The 21,168-nt window shown below is 47.7% G+C and overlaps 1 protein-coding gene across 1 annotated transcript; it reads left to right on the top strand.

Annotated features, from left to right (window-relative positions):
- The first annotated feature begins 11,136 nt into the window (after positions 1-11,136).
- LOC139438489 (proteoglycan 4-like) lies at positions 11,137-20,490 on the top strand. The gene is made up of 8 exons (XM_071213573.1): positions 11,137-11,257; positions 15,573-16,221; positions 16,272-16,509; positions 16,605-17,447; positions 17,563-17,850; positions 17,946-18,137; positions 18,233-19,960; positions 20,056-20,490. Exons 1-8 carry the CDS (start codon positions 11,137-11,139, stop codon positions 20,488-20,490), a joined length of 4,494 nt encoding a protein of 1,497 aa, XP_071069674.1.
- The last annotated feature ends 678 nt before the right edge of the window (positions 20,491-21,168 follow it).

Below are 21,168 nucleotides of genomic sequence, written 5' to 3'. Positions count from 1 at the left end.
GCAGGCGTTTACTCAGTCTCTATTAGCCAGTAAAAGATGCCTGGCTTTCAAAAAGCTTACAAGCTATTCAAAAGGCAAGGACAATCACACATTCCCAAGATACCAAGCCTTCATCAAAATCAGACTCCTCTCTGACACAGGCATTGGAATTTTCTGATAGGGAGTTTAAAGTAACTAGGATTAGGATGGCAAAGGCTGTAATAGAAAAAGTGGAGCCAAGCAAGATCAGGTAAGTAAATTCAGAAAAGCTATGGAAACTGTAATAATGAATCAAATGGAAATGGAGGAGATAAAAACCATGTTAACAGAGATAAAGAATGCCTTCAACAGGCTCATCAGTAGACTTCACCTGGCTAAGGAAAGAATCATTATACCTGAAGCTAGATCCATAGAAATTGCCCAGACTGAAATACAGAGGGGAAAATGGAAAAAGAAACAGAACAGTGCATCTGTGACCTGTGGGAGAATATCTGTAAAATTGTCTGATATATGCATAATTGGAATCCAAGAAGGAGAAGACAGAGAGAGAGTGGGGAAGGAGAAATATTTAGAAAAGAAACGGCCAAAATTTCCAGAATTAACAAATTAGCAACAGAGTGCAAACCGTAGAGGCAAGAGAATCAGAGAACAATGGGGGGGGGGGCGGTGCAAGGAAAGCACACAACCTAGGCATATTATATCTTTTTCTAACTACTAAAAACAAAGACACCATCTTCATATTTTAAGGAAGTAAAGGAAAAACCTTAAGGGAAGGCAGAAAAGTTATCATTCTGATGCATGAGAGAGAGAGACCCAGCTAAGCATAAAAGGAAACTGACTGGCTCATATAAATGAAAAGTACAAGGATAAGGTTGCTAGGCAGGATCTGCCTGGATTCAGCTGTGGAAAAAGCACCCCCGTCAGGATTCTCTGCTTCTCTGTCTCTCTCCCACTTCAGATTCCAGACGACAGCAAGACGGTGGCATCAGCTTCAGAACCATGGTTTCTCATCTTCATTCCTACTGGGGAAAACATATGCCCACCTGTCTTGCAGAACTTTCATGATGAGTCTCACAACACCTCATTGTCTCCCATGGGCTCATTTTCCATCTCTGAACCAATGTTAGACTCAGGTGAAGCAGACTTGAATATATTCCTCCACCTTGGACTGAGGGTGGAGAGAGCTTCCCTAAAATGACAGGGCCTGAGAATAGAGAAGAAAATGTTCCTCAAAGTGCTAATTCCACAAGGAAAAGGGAGTAGACATTGGGAAGCAAAATCACAAATATCCTCTGGAGAAGAAGACAAGAGACTCTCCCCAACTAAAGGGGCCTGAATAAGATCTGATGAGAAACCACTGCCATGTATCTGAGAGGGTGGTACTGAAGGATTCAACACAGAAGCTTCAAAACTATCCATGTCAAAGATGGTTATTCGTGTCAAAGTTACTCCACTTTGATCGTTGTGGCTTTAAGCTCGACAGCAGTGGTTCTTAACTAGAGTTGATCATTGCAATCACCAAGATAACCATTTCTAAAATGAAGATTCCCAGGCCTCACTTCAGACCAAATGAATATAAGAATAGGGCCTGGGCATGCACCCTTTGGAAAAGCTCTGACATGCCCCCTACTTAAGCTGCTGTTACTAAATAATCTTTGAAATCCTGTATACCTCTCAATCTCCTTCCAGGAGAGGCAAAATTGAGACTTTTCAATAGTCTCAGATTTGCTTAACTATACCCTATACTGTTTGTTAGGCTTATTACCTACTTGAATGAGATGAGATTTGTTCTGTTCAGGCTAACAGGATCTGTGACTGCCAGTAAAGATAAACTTGCCCACAGTAACCCCTATCAAAATAGAGTCTGGGAATTCTTTTTTAACACTGAAATGGGATCTGTATTATACTGGACACCAAAACATTTCTGGGTACAAAAAGGAATGGCAAACCCTTTTTGGTCAACAAGTGTAGTAGTGTTCCCTGGAGAAGAGCTTCTGGGATGAGCCCTTCCTTCAGTATTGGGAGGTGGGCAGGAGAAGCAGAAGTACATTATCACTGGACTGGAGAGGAAGAACCTATCTGGGATAGACTAGATTTGGAATCCTAGATGTCACAGATCATTATAGATCCTCAGACTACCATCCAAAAAAATGATGGGGTTGGAGTGGCTGCATTCTACAGTTTCCATCAGCAGATGTTCCTCAAATATCCTCATTCTAATTCGTCATAGGACGGTGCACCTTGACCTCCTCCTCTCAGATTTCTGCTTATCGTTTGCTTTACTCTGTACTAATTTCCTTTTCCAAGATTTCCTAATAAAAAACTTTAAAAGGGCTGCTTGACTAGAGAAAGCATGGAAGATAGAGTGAGTGTATGGGAGAAGCGATAAGGGGGAGTTAACTCATGTGAAAGGCCAGCTCTGGGGCTCCAAGCATGCCTGGAGTTTACGAAGAGGGATACTCAGCAAAGGAAAGGTGCTTGAGGGCTGTGTGGCCTGGTTTTATCCTGGGAGCCAGAGGGGTGAAATGGACATTTTTAAGTTCTCTTTGCTTGCCCTGGTCCATCTATCCAAAAATGAACATCTCAAGCTCTGGCACCTCCTGACGAAGCCTTCTTTACGGGTACACTCTTCTGATCAACCGTGACTTGGTCAGACTTTAGTTTTTAAAAAGGCTCCTTGGGACATGTATTCTATATGGCCTGACCTGCAAATCTTTGGAAATTTACAAGAGGTTTCATTGTCTGCTCTTAAACAAAAAGTCATTCTTTATTAAAACAGCCCAATGTGTACGTTTTTGTTTTTTTTTTTCCCCTTCATTAAATTAACTCATTTTCTACTAGCTACTAGCACTTGGGGAAATAAACAGTAAATCTTTCTTCCCCTAAAGCCCCTGGATTATACCAGTGTGGAAGTTGTAAAGAGCCCAGGCTTTAGAATTATCCAGCTGATGAATCAACTTTCAAAGTCTTTTTCACTACCAGCTCTGTGAAAACAGGCAAGTTCTCTAGGATCAGCTCACCTCTATGACTTAATGGACTGACATGGTAGGTCCCAAACTTAACTGCACATTCAGAATCACCCGGGGAGATTTTTAAAAAACTCTATCCCCCTACCAATGTAATCAAAAGATGCCCAGGTCCCTGAGCCTCAGCAGAGTTGCAACTTCTATTCTCTAGTTTGTTGGACTTACCCAGGTCAGCTAACAGGAAGGTGAAGGTCATCAATCACCACACCAGGAACCCGAGAGAGAGTCTACAGCTGCAAGGTGGAGAATCCCAACCATCATCCATGTGGAATCTAAGCCCCCTCTCGATATGGAGGTAGAGTGGACATCATCATCCCAGGGTCCACAGGATGGAGGAATAAAATATGGACTAGAGTGGACTTACTGATATTCTACTATAGAAATATTGTGACTAGTAATGGAAGAAACTGTAGCACTGATGTGGAGAAAGCGGCCACGGTAGTTGCTGAGGGCAGGGAGAGGGAAGAAGAGAAGTAATGTGGGGCATCTTGGGGACTTGGAGTTGTCCTAAATGATATTGCAGGGACAGGTGCTGGACATTATATATCCTGCAATAACCCACTGAATGGACTGGGGGAGAGTGTAAACTACAATGCAAGCTATTATCCATGTGGTGCAGCAGTGCTCCAAAATGTGTTCACCAAATGCAATGAATGTGCCACAATGATGAAAGAGGTTGATGTGGGAGGAGTGGGGTGGGGAGGGGTATATGGGGACCTCTTATATATTTTTTAATGTAACATTTTTTTTGTGATCTATGCATCCTCAAAGAAAAGACAATTTTTAAAAAAATGGTGGGGGTGGGGGTTAAGGAGTGGGGTATATGGGAACCTCTTATGTTTGTTAATATAACGTTTTGTGTGATACATTAACTTTAAAAAGTAAAAAAATAATAATTAAAAGAAAAAAAGATGCCCAGCTGCTTAAAGTTCAGCAGCCAGAGTTAGGCTACAGAAGTCAATGTCATACTGGCACCTTACCATACCCTTTAAAGCAGTGGGAAATAATGAGAGTTGTCGAGGATCTGTCACTCAAGTGGTACACAATAGCCTCACCTGATTCAGACCATTTTCTCGGGTCCCACAAACTCCCACACTCTCCTGTTGCCTTGATACAGATGAGACAAAAAGAAATGTGAACATACCCTAAATAGCATGTTCATTTTTTCATGTCTTCTTAATTTTCCAGTGAAATGCCTGCATAAGGGACTGATCTTACCGTCATCCAGGAGACAAACTTAACATTTCCTAGGAATGCACTTTGGAGCCCACTAAAAAGAGAAGCAAATGTTCTTATAGGTGACCTGATACTCAGGTATTGTTCTTTCAGTGCTGATGAGTCAAATGACCATGGCCTGGGAGTGCTTGTGATTCTCCATCTACAGCTATCACTTTACATGCTTTACCTAGGATGGCTTGAACAGGCAATTTGCCCCTTGTAGCAAATCCTAGGGCATGCTATACCATAGTTTTATTTCATCCCCCTTGGCACTCTCACTGCCACTGTTTTTCACCAGGGTGCTCACTGGCCAAAGACAGCCTTCTGCTCTGGGTGTTGGCATATGGCTGGTGGGGAACCCAGGGTCAGGCAGTGGCTTTCCAACCCACTGGGATCTCTTTTACTAGGCCCTAAGTATAAACAACATAGAAGGACCCAGGGACGTGCCTGGGTGAAAGCCAAGTGCCACCAGACGGGAAGCAATAACAGAAGTTGCAAGAGACAGTGATGACAAAGAGAAGAAATGTATAGTTACAAAGACACTACAGAGGGTGTTGTGTGTTGATATTGAAAGCTGTCTGCGGAGCATGGAAAGTGAGCCAGCAGGTGAGAACTGGCCCACGCTGCAAACCTTCATCTCCTGGGATGAGCTGAGCTTGAGCCTCTTTCTTGCAGTCGAAAGACCCTAAATGAAGTGATCAGTAAGTAGCAGTTGAATTAATTATTGCACAGCTTATCCTTACCAAAATAAGTTTATGTAGCTCTAAAACCTGGGGTGCACTCTGAGTTTAACATTTTGAGGTAATCTTAGCAGCAGGTGTTATTTTTCTTTGAGGGGTGAATGTTGTTGGCTCTACCATTAGACCATACATATATTATATAGTCTAATACATATTGTAAATACATATATTCACTATCTCAATCAGTGGCTTGGTCGTGTTTCTGGAAGGTCCAATGGACTTATTCCATCAGTTCCCACTTAATCCTGTGAGGTGTGACACTTTCTCACGGCTTTTGGGAAAAGCTTTCATCTTACCCTGTACTGCAATTCCTTGTTCCCTCTCTGCCAGCCTCCCTGTGTCAGCCAATCCATCATTCTACCTCCCGCTTTGCCCTTACTTCCAAAGCTTTTGAACAAAAAGATAAGTACATAAAAATGCCAAATGTAAATGTAAACTTTAACTTTAGAAGCAGGGAAAATATGAAGTAGAATAGGAGGAAAATACCGGCGGCAGGAGTGGGGAGGGTGTTAGGGTCACGAAAGGCTTCAAGCTGTGACTTCAGGGTCATAACAATCAAAGAAAGGGACACATAATTAACACAAGCCTTTCATCAAAGAGGAAAGGGTGTGATTTCCTTAGGGAAAGGAATGCTTTTCTAGCACTTAGTTCTGAAAGGAACTCCTCATGAGGGGCTTCTAATGAGATTTCCTTGAGTGAGTGATTCTTGATCAAGGTTTTCTTTCCATCTTCCTTCCACTCTTCTCCCCTCACCTCTTGCAAACTCCTTTAGGTCCTGCCCACAAGCCTGGAGCTCAGATGTGGAGAGGCGACGTAGCAAGGCGATCCAGCACACCAATTTTGAAGTCAGACTTCCAGTCCGGATCCCAACACTACCTTAATTTCCTCATTTGAAAAACCAGGATAATATATAATTCTCCAACATAGCGTCACTATCAGGACTAAGCAGGGTTGGCCGTATAATTTGGCATCCTAATGGACACTCCAGAAAATGGAATGCTTTCTACCTGTTGAAATATCACCATGCTTTGACAGCATTTAATATGCATTAGTTGCCTATTTAGAACTAGCCTGTCTGTAACTTCAGCTTAGACTTTGTAGTTCAGGGCCCTTGTGTCTGCATTCCATCCTGTATGAAACAAAAGCTCTAAGCTATTGACTCCTGTAGAATACATGTAATTGCCTGGAAGGTAAACATAAAACCCAAACCTGCAGGATATTCGCGCAGTAACCTCATGAACATGCAAACTGCACATTCACTGGAACCTCTAGGTTCTCTCTTTTCATTAAGTCAGATCACTGAGTAGTAAAGTATCTGGGCCTGCATTAAACCAGCTAATTAAAAATATTTTTAAAAAAGCATGATTTAATAAAATGCCTTAAATTTTATCAAAGTTGAAATAAACAATATAAGATACACATTTGCATATCCTAGAGAATCACTGATGAAATATCACTGAAGTTTCTTGGCCAGTTGTTTTTTTCTATAGAATAAATTCCTATTTTGGTTCTTTGCCAACCAAACAAAAATATAACTCCAAACCAAACAAAACAGACAAAGTCTTGCATGAGGATCTGGAGCATTTACTGAGATAAGTTCATGCCCTGGGGTCATCTCAGAACCCCTAGAGTTGTGGGACCTGCCACCGAACAGGCCATGGGGCCCACATACTTCCCTTTCCTTTTGACCAACAGAAACCCAGAAACTAACCTTAATTTTGGTGATTATCCTACGCTTGGCCGCATATGTAATTATTTTGTCCTTTGTTTCAAAGGTTTTCTGTCTAGTTTTTATACAGTTAGCTCATCTCATTTGGAAGATGAGACTGAATAAATTATTGATAAATCAAATATTTCTACGTTACATGTGAGAAAGTATGGTAGAGAGACCAAGAGACCAAGGTTTATATCCTTATTCTTGCATCTATTGGCTATATGGCCTGGGCATGTTCCCTCTTTTTCATGAGCTCATGTATCCTCATTCGTAAACAGAGAGACACTTTACCACGGATGACGAGGATGGAACAGGATCACGGGGATGGAGGGTGCTCCACCACGGCGGGCTCCTGTCAGCCCCCAGTCAACACTAGCTTGGATCCTCCGCTTTCCTCACCGGCTTTCCCAGCCTATCATCCTTCGTGTTGAGAGCAGCCGAGAGCTGGAACAATAGGCTCCCAGCAGAAAAGATAACACGGTGCTAAAGCAGAGTTGGGTGCAGGGATAACATAGTGAATTATCTCTGCCTCAGAACCCTAGTTTGCTCCTGTGAAGGGGAGGCTCAAAGAGCACACAGAACAAAGCATATATGAGGTTTTCTCTCAGGAACAAAGAGAAGGAAATATCCCTGGGCTGAGCCTCCAGGACGAGGAGGGGAAGGCAGGTGGGATGCGTGTCCGTCTCCTGCGGCTTGGCTAGCCATCAGCATCTTCCTCTCCTGGTCACAGAAACTAGAGAATACGGAAAGAGAGTTCCACGAGTCTCTGTCATCTCAAGGAGATCAAAGGAAAGTGCATTCCTGCCTTGATAAAAAATGGGCTTTTTTTTATTATGTGAAAATCTGCCTTATTGCTTGAGTCCTCACAACATTCAGTTGATTTTGCTGCCTTACACAAAATGTAAGAGCATCACTGGTTTTTACTTCTTCTCATCCTCCTCCTCCTTATCTTTATTTTCATCACTGAAAGTGATTAAGATACTTTGTTACACAGAAAGTTTGAAATTGCAACAAAATAATTTTAGAGCTTTAGTTAATTAGGAGGGAAAACATAATTAAGGACTAAAAATCTTGTGAGAATGAAGATGTCAAGATGAAAGATTTTAGTTATTAGCACTGCTCTTTGTTTTTCGTGGACTATAAAAAGTTTATTGACATTTTCTGTTGAGCAAGATTACTTCAGATGTTATATCATATGGATGTTAATATTTACTAGAGTTTTATGTCCGATTTTAAAGATGTGCCCACAAAACATGCCTTAGAGTCCCTGGAGCAGTGCAAGATGCACATGCTACAAATGGAGAAAAAGAGGACAGGAACAAGGCTTGTCGTTCTGGTATTTGATGACCATTTAGATTCTTCCCCTTATCAAAGGAAGCACAGACGCCTCAGTACTGCGAAGTTCAAGGACATTTTGGATGCATACTATAAATGTTTAAATGGTTCCATTTCTCTCAAAAGTCATACAGTGCATCACCTTTGCAAAATTCTGATCTTTATGCTTTAAGTGAAGCATGGTTGCTGCTGGACAACGACTTTATTTTGGACACCATGTATGAAATGACAGCAGCGGAGCAAGGTGTGCCAAAACTCAAGTCAATTGAATTTCATGTTCACAGACGCATCGAGTTCTACAGTGGTTGACACCCTTTTGTCAAATAGGTAAGTCAGGACACAGGCCAGTTTCCACAGTCCAGATTACCCAGCCAGTCCATGAATATTTCAGATACTTCCTTGAACAAATAATATAGACCACATTCCAACTCTATGTCAAGAAATTAGTTCTTAGATCTAAAAATATAATTATTGCTGCACTAAAATGGCTTCTTCTAATAAGAATGTGACAAAATATATAACACACATGCAACATGGAAGAGGCACTGTTTATGATTTAAGCATTTCAAACTGCTAAGGAGCATGGCAATTTCAAATATTAAGTCCAGAATTGGGAAGATCAAAGCAGCTTAATTTTTTTTTTAATTTTTTTATTATGCCTGAACATATAATATACCTCGCACAGTAGAGAAGGAAGAAAACATGGCTCAGTCTCATTTTGGCTGGAAACTTGAGCTTGTCATTTGGCATCTTTTGCCCATTTTATAGCCTGACTTTGCCATTCATGCCTCGCTGATTTTCAAGTATATTTATTTCTAGTCCAGATTTTTCTGCCAAGCCACAAAGTTTATTAACCGAGTCCACTTAGATGCGTCTCAGAAAATTTGGAGGGCTCTCCAAGCTCGGCCCCATCCCTGAGTTCCCTCTCTGGTGGCCAGCGGCGTCACTCCCCCCAGCATTCCCTTCTTACCACCTTCCGCTCTGTCCTCTTGCCACAGTGAGGTGGTGACGAGGGTCTAGGAATTCAGCCCTGTGGCTGATCCCTTCCTTTCCAGAACTCGGAACGTGGTCGCTTCTTACTTTGATGACCGCTAACCTTTGTCCCCCTAGCATTTCCCTCATAGGGATCTCTTACAATGCAAATCGAACCCTGTCGCCCTGGCTTAAGACCCCTGATAGCTTCTTGCAGCTTTCGGGGAAATGTCCAGGCTTCACAGGTGGCAGAGGTGCATGCTGATGGAATGTAGAAAGAACAGAACACTGAGTTTGCCTCAACTAGATTAAAGGCCCCTTAAGTTGCCAGAAATTTGTCACTCGGATACAATTCCAAACCCTCTGCTTCTGACACCAGTGCCCTCTTTCCACCCACGAGCTCCTGACCCCACCCCAACTGTATTACTCAACAACACACAGGTTAACGTGAGAAGATAGAGACCAGCAGGTGCAAAGAACTTCAGGGTATTTTACAGTCTCCTAATTCTCACAGCATCTTGGAAACAAGCTTCATCACAGCCTTGACTCCCAGTAGCAAACGTTCTAAATTATTTTAGAGATGAACCTGGTCATATCATAACGTGTTCAGTCCCATTGCCGTTTAACACTTCATCGTATATCAACATGCTACACCAAATGTTTAGCTTAACACGTTCCTAACAAGGAGCAAAAGTGGAGACTTTGATGTTTCTCATAGGAGGCCATATCTTTTACATAATATACTATATATATATATATATATATGTATATATGTTCTGCTGCAAATTTCAGCCATAGTCTACTAGCCATTCCAAAGTCTATGTGCCTGTGTGATCCAAAAGATCTTGATCTTCTGCTTGCACAGCACTGAACAGACTAGAATCTATAACTCATATTAGTCATTTTCATTTGTCAAAATGAATTATATAAAAAACTTTTAAAACTATGCCCAAATGTGAGGCATTATATCAGGCTGGGACATTTACATTCTGAGAAGTCAAAAACATAGCAGAAATGTAATTATGTTTGTCATACCACACTTACAGCGAGAGATAAGAAAGGAATTACATGAAAACACTTTCATCAAAATCAGTTAAAACAAAATTCAAAACTTAAACTTTACACAGTTGAGCCATCTAACTGCATGTAAAATACAGTTTCTGAACTGCCTTTGACGAGTAATGAAGAAATATTTATTAATCCCATTCCTATTCCACTTCTGTGGACTTCAGGCTATGTAATAATAAAGGAAAGGCAATAAAGAGCAATACTAAGCAATGGCTTTCTCATCTGAATGCACAAACACTTTCTATTATCATCCCCATATGTAAAGATCCAGCAGCACATTTTAGGTCAACAATTTTTAAAATTTGTTTTTAATCCTTGTGAAATAAAGACAAAAAATCTTTTAACAAAATGAGAAATTCATGTAAATACATCATTTAAAAACTTATAAGCTGACCATCAAGCTCACATGTCCAATGAGATAGAAAGAGAAAACCAATCTTCCTGAGATGAAGACCAGTGGCGAAGTATACCAGCATCAGAAGGAGGTGGAGAAGACGACCTCTTGCTTGGTTTTATCCATTTAACAAAAACTTAATATGCTTACGTATTAGTCAGGGTTCTCTAGGGAAACAGAACCAACAGGAGATATCTGTAAATGGTATGAGATTTTATAAAAATGTCTCACGTGACCAAGGGGATGCACAAATCCGAATTCCACAGGGCAGGCTGCAAGCCAGAGGCTCCGAAGAAGGTCCTTGATGAGTCCTCAGGAGACGCTGTCTGTCTGAAGTAGAGATGGAAATTCTCCCCCAGAATGCTGAAACCACTTCCCCTTTTAAGGCTGCCAGCTGATTGGGTGAGACGTCACTCGCTGCTGGCAGCAATCTCTTCAGGTGATTGTAGATGTACCCAGCCATCTATGCAGTCAGCTCACCGATGGTTAAAGTCCACGAAATGTCCTTGTATTACAATTAGCCCAGGGCCACCATTACCTGGCCAAGGTGACACAGGAGCCTAACCATCCCAGCCTACTTTTGAAGCAAGCTAGTTCAGGGAATGAAAAGACGGATCTGGAACCTGGCAGAAAACCACGGGCGTGGGATAGGTGGCCATGGGAACCCTCCCTGAGGGAAAGACCCCCGAGATGGCTGCTGGAAGAATCTCCCGAGAAGTTCTCATTTGGAACAGGATTTTGCCTGGGATCAAGGAAAAGGCCTGGATATTCTCAAGGGACCTTGCCATTGGGCCCCCTGGGGAATTGACAGGTGGGGTAGCCAATCAGTACAGCAGCCAGCTGGGACTCTTCCCTCAAACATTAACATGCGGCGGGGCAATTAATGGTTTTAAAAGCAAGCTCAGAGACTAACTCAGCCCTGTTTTACCCTCTTTTGCCCTTTCTCTCCCTGTCCAGATCAGCTTGCAAATAGACCTGGGGATTTGTTATCTGTAATGGGGATTTGTAGTCTGTAATGGGGATTTGCAGTCTGTAAATCAGCCCTTTTTACCCCTTTTTAGCCCTTTTCTTTCTCTCCCTGAACCAACCCCCAAGTATACCTGGGACCCATAATTTCTTTTCTCTTGTTTTCATAATAAACCACTGGGCTAACTAAACTGGCATGTACTTAAAATTCTTTTTTTGTAAGATAGCCAAGAACCTAGAGGAAATCTGGCAACACTATGTGCCAGGCACTGATCTAAGCACTTTATAAAATTAACTTATCTTTATAACATTAAATGAGGTTCAGTTATTATTATTATTATTTTACCCATTTTCACATGGAGAAATGAAGGTTAGGAAACTTTCTCAAAGTCACCATCGGTAAGTGGCAGGACTTGCTCCAGAGTCCGTGTACTGAAGAATGGGGCCACACTGCCTCTGCATCTCTTCTAAGAATCACTTACTGAACACCTAAAATCTGCCTGGATATGTGATTTTCAAATATTCTTTCCTCTTGACTTTCTGTTCCTGTTACTCCTGTACAGTGTCCTTTGGAGTCCAATTTATCGATTTGTCCCTTTATGGATTGTGCCTTTGGTGCCTTATCTGAGACGTATCTGCCTAACCCAAGGTCACAAAGGCGTTCTCCTGTGCTTGACTGTGGAGCCTTGTAGTTTCAGCTCTTCTATTTAGATCTATGATCCGTGGAGTTAATGTTTGTGTATGGTGCAAGGTATGGACCAAAGCTCGTTTCATTCCATATGGACATGCAATTGTTCCAGCACCATCTGTTGAAAAGACCTCTGTCCTCCCGTTACCTTGCCCTGGCACAAAGGTCAGAAATCAGTGTCCATATATGTGTGGACATGAGAGGTATTTTATATTGTTTTACAGATAGGGAAATGGAGGCTTAGGACTTCTAATGAATGCACACATGGTCACACGGATATTAGGATTCTGCTGATCCCAAAGCCATTACTGTGTGGCTTCTGATAAGTTACTGAACTTCTCTAATTTCCCATTTCCTCTGTAAAAAAAATATAAAATAGAGTCACTATGGCTAAGAGGTTTTAAATGGATGGGGGGTCATTCTGGAGGTTGCTCTCACGTGGGTCTCATCCAGACGCCACAAACTGCCAGAGTATGCAGAGCCTCAAGCAGTGGTGCCCCTCAAGCCCCCAAGGATATCAGCACCCCACGAACGAACCGCAAGACAAAGAACCCAGCTAACTATCCAACCTGAAAGACAGCTGGGATATCCCAAATATATACCAACCGCACACAACTTATCTGATCTTTTTCTTTAAAAATCCTTGCCTGAAAGCATCAAGCAGGACAGGTTTTGGGTTCCAGCTGAACCTGTGCTCCCAGAATTGCAATTCTAATGAACACCTCAGGTGACACCTCAAATATAAAGTGAGCCTGAATTATAATTATAATTATGCCTACCTGAGTGGCTAGACCAAGCTCATTCCTTACTCATTTATTATTGCTACCTCTTCTAAAATTCAGTCCTTGCCATCCTCTCTTCTTCTTTTAATATGAAACCACTGTCCCTGTGCCCCAGACAGAGAAAAGGGTGGGTCCTGCAGAGGAGCCAAGGAATGGGCTGGGCTCAGGGCATTCTCCCTCCAGAATCCCACCTGGAGACTCTACTTGAGCAGGGCAGTGGGAGGTGCCTAGAGGAGGGTCTCAGGAGGGCTCTGGGATCAGGATACCCCTTATGAGCCATCATGATGGGGACCCAGGCAAGCCAGGAGCAGAACAGTCCATTTGTGGGAGACCAAGAGAAGGGGCGGCTGTGGGGAGAGCGAGACCTCGGTTGGTCATCTGTTTCGGGCATCTGGGAGGCTGCTGGCCAGCCTTTCTCACGGCTCCCGTCAGCCATCGCTAGATCTTTGTAATAAGTTCAGCTCATTTTTTCAGCAGTAATGAAAGTGCTATTGTTTTAGCAAATGATCCATAAGTTACAAGGTGATTGCAAAGATGAAATCTATTTAAATAAGGAAATAATTAGGTTTAATTGTTATGAAATTGCAGACATACATTTTTTCCCTAACAAAAATGGTAATTTCATACTATATACTAATATATGTCAAAGTGTATAGCACAGTACCTAAAAGTGCTGATCACGTCACTACCATTGTCCTAATTCTGGCCTTGTAAGAGCCTGTGTTTGTTTATCTATCTATCTATCTATCTATCTATTTACTTAGTACAGCAGGGTGGGGGATTGAACCCGGGACCTTGCATGTAGGAAGCTGGTGCTCAACCATTAAGCCACACTGGCTTCCCTGAGTTTTTCTTTTTTGTTTTTATTTTATTCAGGAGGCACCAGGAACCAAACCCAGGACCTCCCGTCTGGGAGGTGGAAGTTCAACTGCTTGAGCCATGTCTGTTCCATATTTAAAATTTTAGTATTTTTTATATCATGGATTTTGAGGGCTTTAATTTTAATTTAAAAAAAAAACCACTGCCTTAATATATATATTCCTCTTGATTACTGAGTTTTTTGGCAGTTGTTAATTTTTCTGGAGGTGAATGACGCGCTTGCCTCACGCTAGTCCTCCCCTGGTGCGGTTTCCTCATTAGCAGAGTAATTGTACAATTGCTGTGTTACTAAAATGCTTGTGGAAAACAACTGATTTGCAAGCACCCGTTAGTTTTGCATTCAGTGTCCTTGATTCATTCAAAGCCAGTCTTAGAAAGTAGTCAACACTCAGATAGTAGAAAATCACCCACATATCAATGTTCATAAAATAAATACAATTTTCTGAAAGTTCAAGCAGTCAAATCCTGAAAGAAAGCATAGATTCTTTAGAATGTGACCTTAGGGAGCTGGAAATGGGACAAACAGTAATTCAGGATCTCTTCTCTAAGCATCATTCAGGTCCATTGTAAATGTTATCTCATTAAAACTTAAAACTTCTCTGAAAAGTAGGTCTTATTATTCCCATTTCACAAAAGAGGGAACAGAGTATAATGAATAAATCATTACAAAACAAGTAAGTGGTAGAGCTAAATTTCAAATCTGCATGTCTTTGATTCAAAGTATTTCCACAGCACTATGCTGCACCTCATTTATTAATAGTTGGGGATAAATTTGTGTAACTGTGGATCATTTTTTTAAGCTTTGAAAATCCAAAACAACACTTCTTTTCCAATAACTACTTTCCATGATCCTGGCATTTATTCTTTAAAGTAGGAATCAATGACTAGACTCCGGTGTGTCTGCACATTTGTGCCTCATCTGTGCTGTGGGTAGCCAGGGGGTTCTACGATGAAGCGCATTTCTTTATCTGCTTAATCCATCACTAGGCAAGCATTTACATCCTCCTTACCTGACTCTGGGCTAGACCCTGTGAACGTGACAGAGAGCCTCGGCCTTACAGGACTTCCAGCACACACAGTGTGCTGGGATAACTGACTGACCACCAAGAAAAAGGATAAATTTGTATTTCTGTGTTACATCTCACATAAGTACCAATTCTGGAAGTATAAAAATGTTCATGTAAAAGTTAAAACATAAAAGAAGCAGGAGGACTTTCTAGATATGATACTGAAGCTAAAAACCATAAAGAAAATATTATCTACTATAAGCCACCTTGACCTCAAAACTCTCTCATGTTCCCACTCTTAAAGCTGCAAATACAGATTCACTACTCAATACAAGTCCTTGTTTTTGGAGCAGTAGCAACATCCAAATCTAACAGACAGTAAAGCTGTCAGCACAATGTTTATAATTGCTCCTAATTTTCTACTTTGAAAATTCAGGTTCTGTTTAGAACAGTCCAGAGTCACAGTCTGAAGAACTGCTTACGGTGACCATGCCAGACAGAGGGGGAAAGTCATCTTCCCATTTACCCCCACGGTTCTGTGCAACAATGCCATTCAGCAGGGGAGAGAATGCAAAGCACAAGCATCAAAGAACCCGCCTGCAGTCATCGAGGACTTCAGCTTGGCCTGTAGAGCTCTGATTTCCTCAGCAAAGGCTGAGTACAGGCGAGCCTGCAAGCTTTGGTAAGAGCACAACCACGACCTGGCAGGAGCTAAAGAAAATAAGACAGGGAAGCCAGAAGAATGTCTGACGTTTACACCGTTAGTGAAACACGCTCAAAGCGTTTCTACACATTTGAACTCAGAAGGTGCGAAGGGAAGGAGCGGCGTCGAGACCAACCCCGAGTCCAACCCCCGCTGTACCCCGAGTGACCGGCAGGTGGAGCGCTGGTCACATAAGTCAGAGTCGACCCTGCCTCGTGAGGCCAGGCCCAACCCCGAGTCCAACCCCCGCTGTACCCCGAGTGACCGGCAGGTGGAGCGCTGGTCACATAAGTCAGAGTCGACCCTGCCTCGTGACGCCAGGCCCAACCCCGAGTCCAACCCCCGCTGTACCCCGAGTGACCGGCAGGTGGAGCGCTGGTCACATAAGTCAGAGTCGACCCTGCCTCGTGACGCCAGGCCCAACCCCGAGTCCAACCCCCGCTGTACCCCGAGTGACCGGCAGGTGGAGCGCTGGTCACATAAGTCAGAGTCGACCACGCCTCGCGACGCCAGGCCCAACCCCGAGTCCAACCCCCGCTGTACCCCGAGTGACCGGCAGGTGGAGCGCTGGTCACATAAGTCAGAGTCGACCACGCCTCGTGAGGCCAGGCCCAACCCCGAGTCCAACCCCCGCTGTACCCCGAGTGACCAGCAGGTGGAGCGCTGGTCACATAAGTCAGAGTCGACCACGCCTCGTGAGGCCAGGCCCAACCCCGAGTCCAACCCCCGCTGTACCCCAATGACCGGCAGGTGGAGCGCTGGTCACATAAGTCAGAGTCGACCACGCCTCGTGACGCCAGGCCCAACCCCGAGTCCAACCCCCGCTGTACCCCGAGTGACCGGCAGGTGGAGCGCTGGTCACATAAGTCACAGTCGACCCTGCCTCGTGAGGCCAGGCCCAACCCCGAGTCCAACCCCCGCTGTACCCCGAGTGACCGGCAGGTGGAGCGCTGGTCACATAAGTCAGAGTCGACCACGCCTCGCGACGCCAGGCCCAACCCCGAGTCCAACCCCCGCTGTACCCCGAGTGACCGGCAGGTGGAGCGCTGGTCACATAAGTCAGAGTCGACCCTGCCTCGTGACGCCAGGCCCAACCCCGAGTCCAACCCCCGCTGTACCCCAATGACCGGCAGGTGGAGCGCTGGTCACATAAGTCAGAGTCGACCACGCCTCGTGACGCCAGGTCCAACCCCGAGTCCAACCCCCGCTGTACCCCGAGTGACCGGCAGGTGGAGCGCTGGTCACATAAGTCAGAGTCGACCACGCCTCGCGACGCCAGGCCCAACCCCGAGTCCAACCCCCGCTGTACCCCGAGTGACCGGCAGGTGGAGCGCTGGTCACATAAGTCAGAGTCAACCCTGCCTCGTGACGCCAGGCCCAACCCCGAGTCCAACCCCCGCTGTACCCCGAGTGACCGGCAGGTGGAGCGCTGGTCACATAAGTCAGAGTCGACCCTGCCTCGCGACGCCAGGCCCAACCCCGAGTCCAACCCCCGCTGTACCCCGAGTGACCGGCAGGTGGAGCGCTGGTCACATAAGTCAGAGTCGACCCTGCCTCGTGACGCCAGGTCCAACCCCGAGTCCAACCCCCGCTGTACCCCGAGTGACCGGCAGGTGGAGCGCTGGTCACATAAGTCAGAGTCGACCACGCCTCGCGACGCCAGGCCCAACCCCGAGTCCAACCCCCGCTGTACCCCGAGTGACCGGCAGGTGGAGCGCTGGTCACATAAGTCAGAGTCGACCACGCCTCGTGACGCCAGGCCCAACCCCGAGTCCAACCCCCGCTGTACCCCAATGACCGGCAGGTGGAGCGCTGGTCACATAAGTCAGAGTCGACCACGCCTCGTGACGCCAGGCCCAACCCCGAGTCCAACCCCCGCTGTACCCCGAGTGACCGGCAGGTGGAGCGCTGGTCACATAAGTCAGAGTCGACCACGCCTCGTGACGCCAGGCCCAACCCCGAGTCCAACCCCCGCTGTACCGCGAGTGACCGGCAGGTGGAGCGCTGGTCACATAAGTCAGAGTCGACCCTGCCTCGTGACGCCAGGTCCAACCCCGAGTCCAACCCCCGCTGTACCCCAATGACCGGCAGGTGGAGCGCTGGTCACATAAGTCAGAGTCGACCCTGCCTCGTGACGCCAGGTCCAACCCCGAGTCCAACCCCCGCTGTACCGCGAGTGACCGGCAGGTGGAGCGCTGGTCACATAAGTCAGAGTCGACCCTGCCTCGTGACGCCAGGTCCAACCCCGAGTCCAACCCCCGCTGTACCGCGAGTGACCGGCAGGTGGAGCGCTGGTCACATAAGTCAGAGTCGACCACGCCTCGTGACGCCAGGCCCAACCCCGAGTCCAACCCCCGCTGTACCCCGAGTGACCGGCAGGTGGAGCGCTGGTCACATAAGTCAGAGTCGACCCTGCCTCGTGACGCCAGGCCCAACCCCGAGTCCAACCCCCGCTGTACCCCAATGACCGGCAGGTGGAGCGCTGGTCACATAAGTCAGAGTCGACCCTGCCTCGTGATGCCAGGTCCAACCCCGAGTCCAACCCCCGCTGTACCGCGAGTGACCGGCAGGTGGAGCGCTGGTCACATAAGTCAGAGTCGACCACGCCTCGTGAGGCCAGGCCCAACCCCGAGTCCAACCCCCGCTGTACCCCGAGTGACCGGCAGGTGGAGCGCTGGTCACATAAGTCAGAGTCGACCACGCCTCGTGACGCCAGGTCCAACCCCGAGTCCAACCCCCGCTGTACTCCAATGACCGGCAGGTGGAGCGCTGGTCACGTAAGTCAGAGTCGACCACGCCTCGTGAGGCCAGGCCCAACCCCGAGTCCAACCCCCGCTGTACCCCGAGTGACCGGCAGGTGGAGCGCTGGTCACATAAGTCAGAGTCGACCACGCCTCGCGACGCCAGGCCCAACCCCGAGTCCAACCCCCGCTGTACCCCGAGTGACCGGCAGGTGGAGCGCTGGTCACATAAGTCAGAGTCGACCACGCCTCGTGAGGCCAGGCCCAACCCCGAGTCCAACCCCCGCTGTACCCCGAGTGACCGGCAGGTGGAGCGCTGGTCACATAAGTCAGAGTCGACCACGCCTCGTGACGCCAGGCCCAACCCCGAGTCCAACCCCCGCTGTACCCCGAGTGACCGGCAGGTGGAGCGCTGGTCACGTAAGTCAGAGTCGACCACGCCTCGTGACGCCAGGCCCAACCCCGAGTCCAACCCCCGCTGTACCCCGAGTGACCGGCAGGTGGAGCGCTGGTCACATAAGTCAGAGTCGACCACGCCTCGTGAGGCCAGGCCCAACCCCGAGTCCAACCCCCGCTGTACCCCGAGTGACCGGCAGGTGGAGCGCTGGTCACATAAGTCAGAGTCGACCACGCCTCGTGACGCCAGGCCCAACCCCGAGTCCAACCCCCGCTGTACCCCGAGTGACCGGCAGGTGGAGCGCTGGTCACGTAAGTCAGAGTCGACCACGCCTCGTGACGCCAGGCCCAACCCCGAGTCCAACCCCCGCTGTACCCCGAGTGACCGGCAGGTGGAGCGCTGGTCACATAAGTCAGAGTCGACCACGCCTCGCGACGCCAGGCCCAACCCCGAGTCCAACCCCCGCTGTACCCCGAGTGACCGGCAGGTGGAGCGCTGGTCACATAAGTCAGAGTCGACCACGCCTTGCGACGCCAGGCCCAACCCCGAGTCCAACCCCCGCTGTACCCCGAGTGACCGGCAGGTGGAGCGCTGGTCACATAAGTCAGAGTCGACCACGCCTCGCGACGCCAGGCCCAACCCCGAGTCCAACCCCCGCTGTACCCCGAGTGACCGGCAGGTGGAGCGCTGGTCACATAAGTCAGAGTCGACCACGCCTCGTGACGCCAGGTCCAACCCCGAGTCCAACCCCCGCTGTACCCCGAGTGACCGGCAGGTGGAGCGCTGGTCACATAAGTCAGAGTCGACCACGCCTCGTGAGGCCAGGCCCAACCCCGAGTCCAACCCCCGCTGTACCGCGAGTGACCGGCAGGTGGAGCGCTGGTCACATAAGTCAGAGTCGACCACGCCTCGCGACGCCAGGCCCAACCCCGAGTCCAACCCCCGCTGTACCCCGAGTGACCGGCAGGTGGAGCGCTGGTCACATAAGTCAGAGTCGACCCTGCCTCGTGAGGCCAGGCCCAACCCCGAGTCCAACCCCCGCTGTACCCCGAGTGACCGGCAGGTGGAGCGCTGGTCACATAAGTCAGAGTCGACCACGCCTCGTGACGCCAGGTCCAACCCCGAGTCCAACCCCCGCTGTACCCCGAGTGACCGGCAGGTGGAGCGCTGGTCACATAAGTCAGAGTCGACCCTGCCTCGTGAGGCCAGGCCCAACCCCGAGTCCAACCCCCGCTGTACCCCGAGTGACCGGCAGGTGGAGCGCTGGTCACATAAGTCAGAGTCGACCACGCCTCGTGACGCCAGGTCCAACCCCGAGTCCAACCCCCGCTGTACCCCGAGTGACCGGCAGGTGGAGCGCTGGTCACATAAGTCAGAGTCGACCACGCCTCGTGAGGCCAGGCCCAACCCCGAGTCCAACCCCCGCTGTACCCCAATGACCGGCAGGTGGAGCGCTGGTCACATAAGTCAGAGTCGACCCTGCCTCGTGAGGCCAGGCCCAACCCCGAGTCCAACCCCCGCTGTACCCCGAGTGACCGGCAGGTGGAGCGCTGGTCACATAAGTCAGAGTCGACCACGCCTCGTGACGCCAGGCCCAACCCCGAGTCCAACCCCCGCTGTACCCCGAGTGACCGGCAGGTGGAGCGCTGGTCACATAAGTCAGAGTCGACCACGCCTCGTGACGCCAGGTCCAACCCCGAGTCCAACCCCCGCTGTACCCCGAGTGACCGGCAGGTGGAGCGCTGGTCACATAAGTCAGAGTCGACCACGCCTCGTGAGGCCAGGTCCCACCCGAGGTGCCATCCCCAGTCTTCCCTGCATCCGTCAGTGAAGCCACCGTCCACCCTCCTGCTTCTCTCCCAAGGAGCTCACGCCTGCTGACTCCTGATCACAGCCCACTCCTCTCTACTGCAAACCAGCCGCCTCGCTCTGGGTCAGCAGCGCCTCTTGCTGACCCACTGCTGTCACCCCCTTCCAGTTTCACACTTCCGTGTACCCCACAAACAACTAAAGCCATCTCTCTGAAATAGAGCTCAGGTCGTATCGCTCTTCTGTTCAGAACCCTCGGGTGGCGTCCCTGGACATTTAGGACGGCGACCAAACTCCCCAGGGGCTTCACGACCGCACGACGCGCCCCTGCTGAGCTTTCTGGCCTTACTGCTTCCCGTGCTTTCTTTTTATTACACCTCAGTCCCACTGGCCTTCTTGTCTTTCCTCAAAAAAAACTGAACTTCTTCTCAGCTTAGTTCTTCTGTACCCCAAGGCACATTCTCCCTAAAAATTCATATGGTCTGTTGCTTCTCATCCGTGAGCACAGAGCAAGTATCACCTTCTCTGAGAGATCTTTCCTCAGCACCCTGGTTAAACAGTCTGTTTGTATCATATCAATATTTGGGTTATTAATGCACTTGCTTACTGCTCCTACTAGAATGGAAGCTCCATGAAATCAGGGGCATCTGTTCTCTTATTTTTTCAGTACCCCAGTATCTACAATAGTGTTTCTACATGGCATGTCTCAGTACATTCTGGTTGCATAAATGAACAGCTTCTTTTTTCCAG

This window comes from Dasypus novemcinctus, unplaced genomic scaffold, assembly GCF_030445035.2.
Source record: "Dasypus novemcinctus isolate mDasNov1 unplaced genomic scaffold, mDasNov1.1.hap2 H_3, whole genome shotgun sequence".
Classification (NCBI taxonomy): Eukaryota; Metazoa; Chordata; class Mammalia; order Cingulata; family Dasypodidae; genus Dasypus; species Dasypus novemcinctus.
Note: the sequence above shows the minus strand (reverse complement) of the source record. Positions and strands in the feature narration are given on the sequence as shown.

Coding starts and splice junctions, on each gene's coding strand:
- LOC139438489 (XM_071213573.1), top strand. CDS start 11,137: ATGGCTGCTGGAAGAATCTCCCGAGAAGTTCTCATTTGGAACAGGATT. Junction 11,258..15,572: donor GCCCCCTGGGGAATTGACAG/GTGGGGTAGCCA, acceptor ATTTGAACTCAG/AAGGTGCGAAGGGAAGGAGC. Junction 17,448..17,562: donor CCCCGAGTCCAACCCCCGCT/GTACCGCGAGTG, acceptor AATGACCGGCAG/GTGGAGCGCTGGTCACATAA.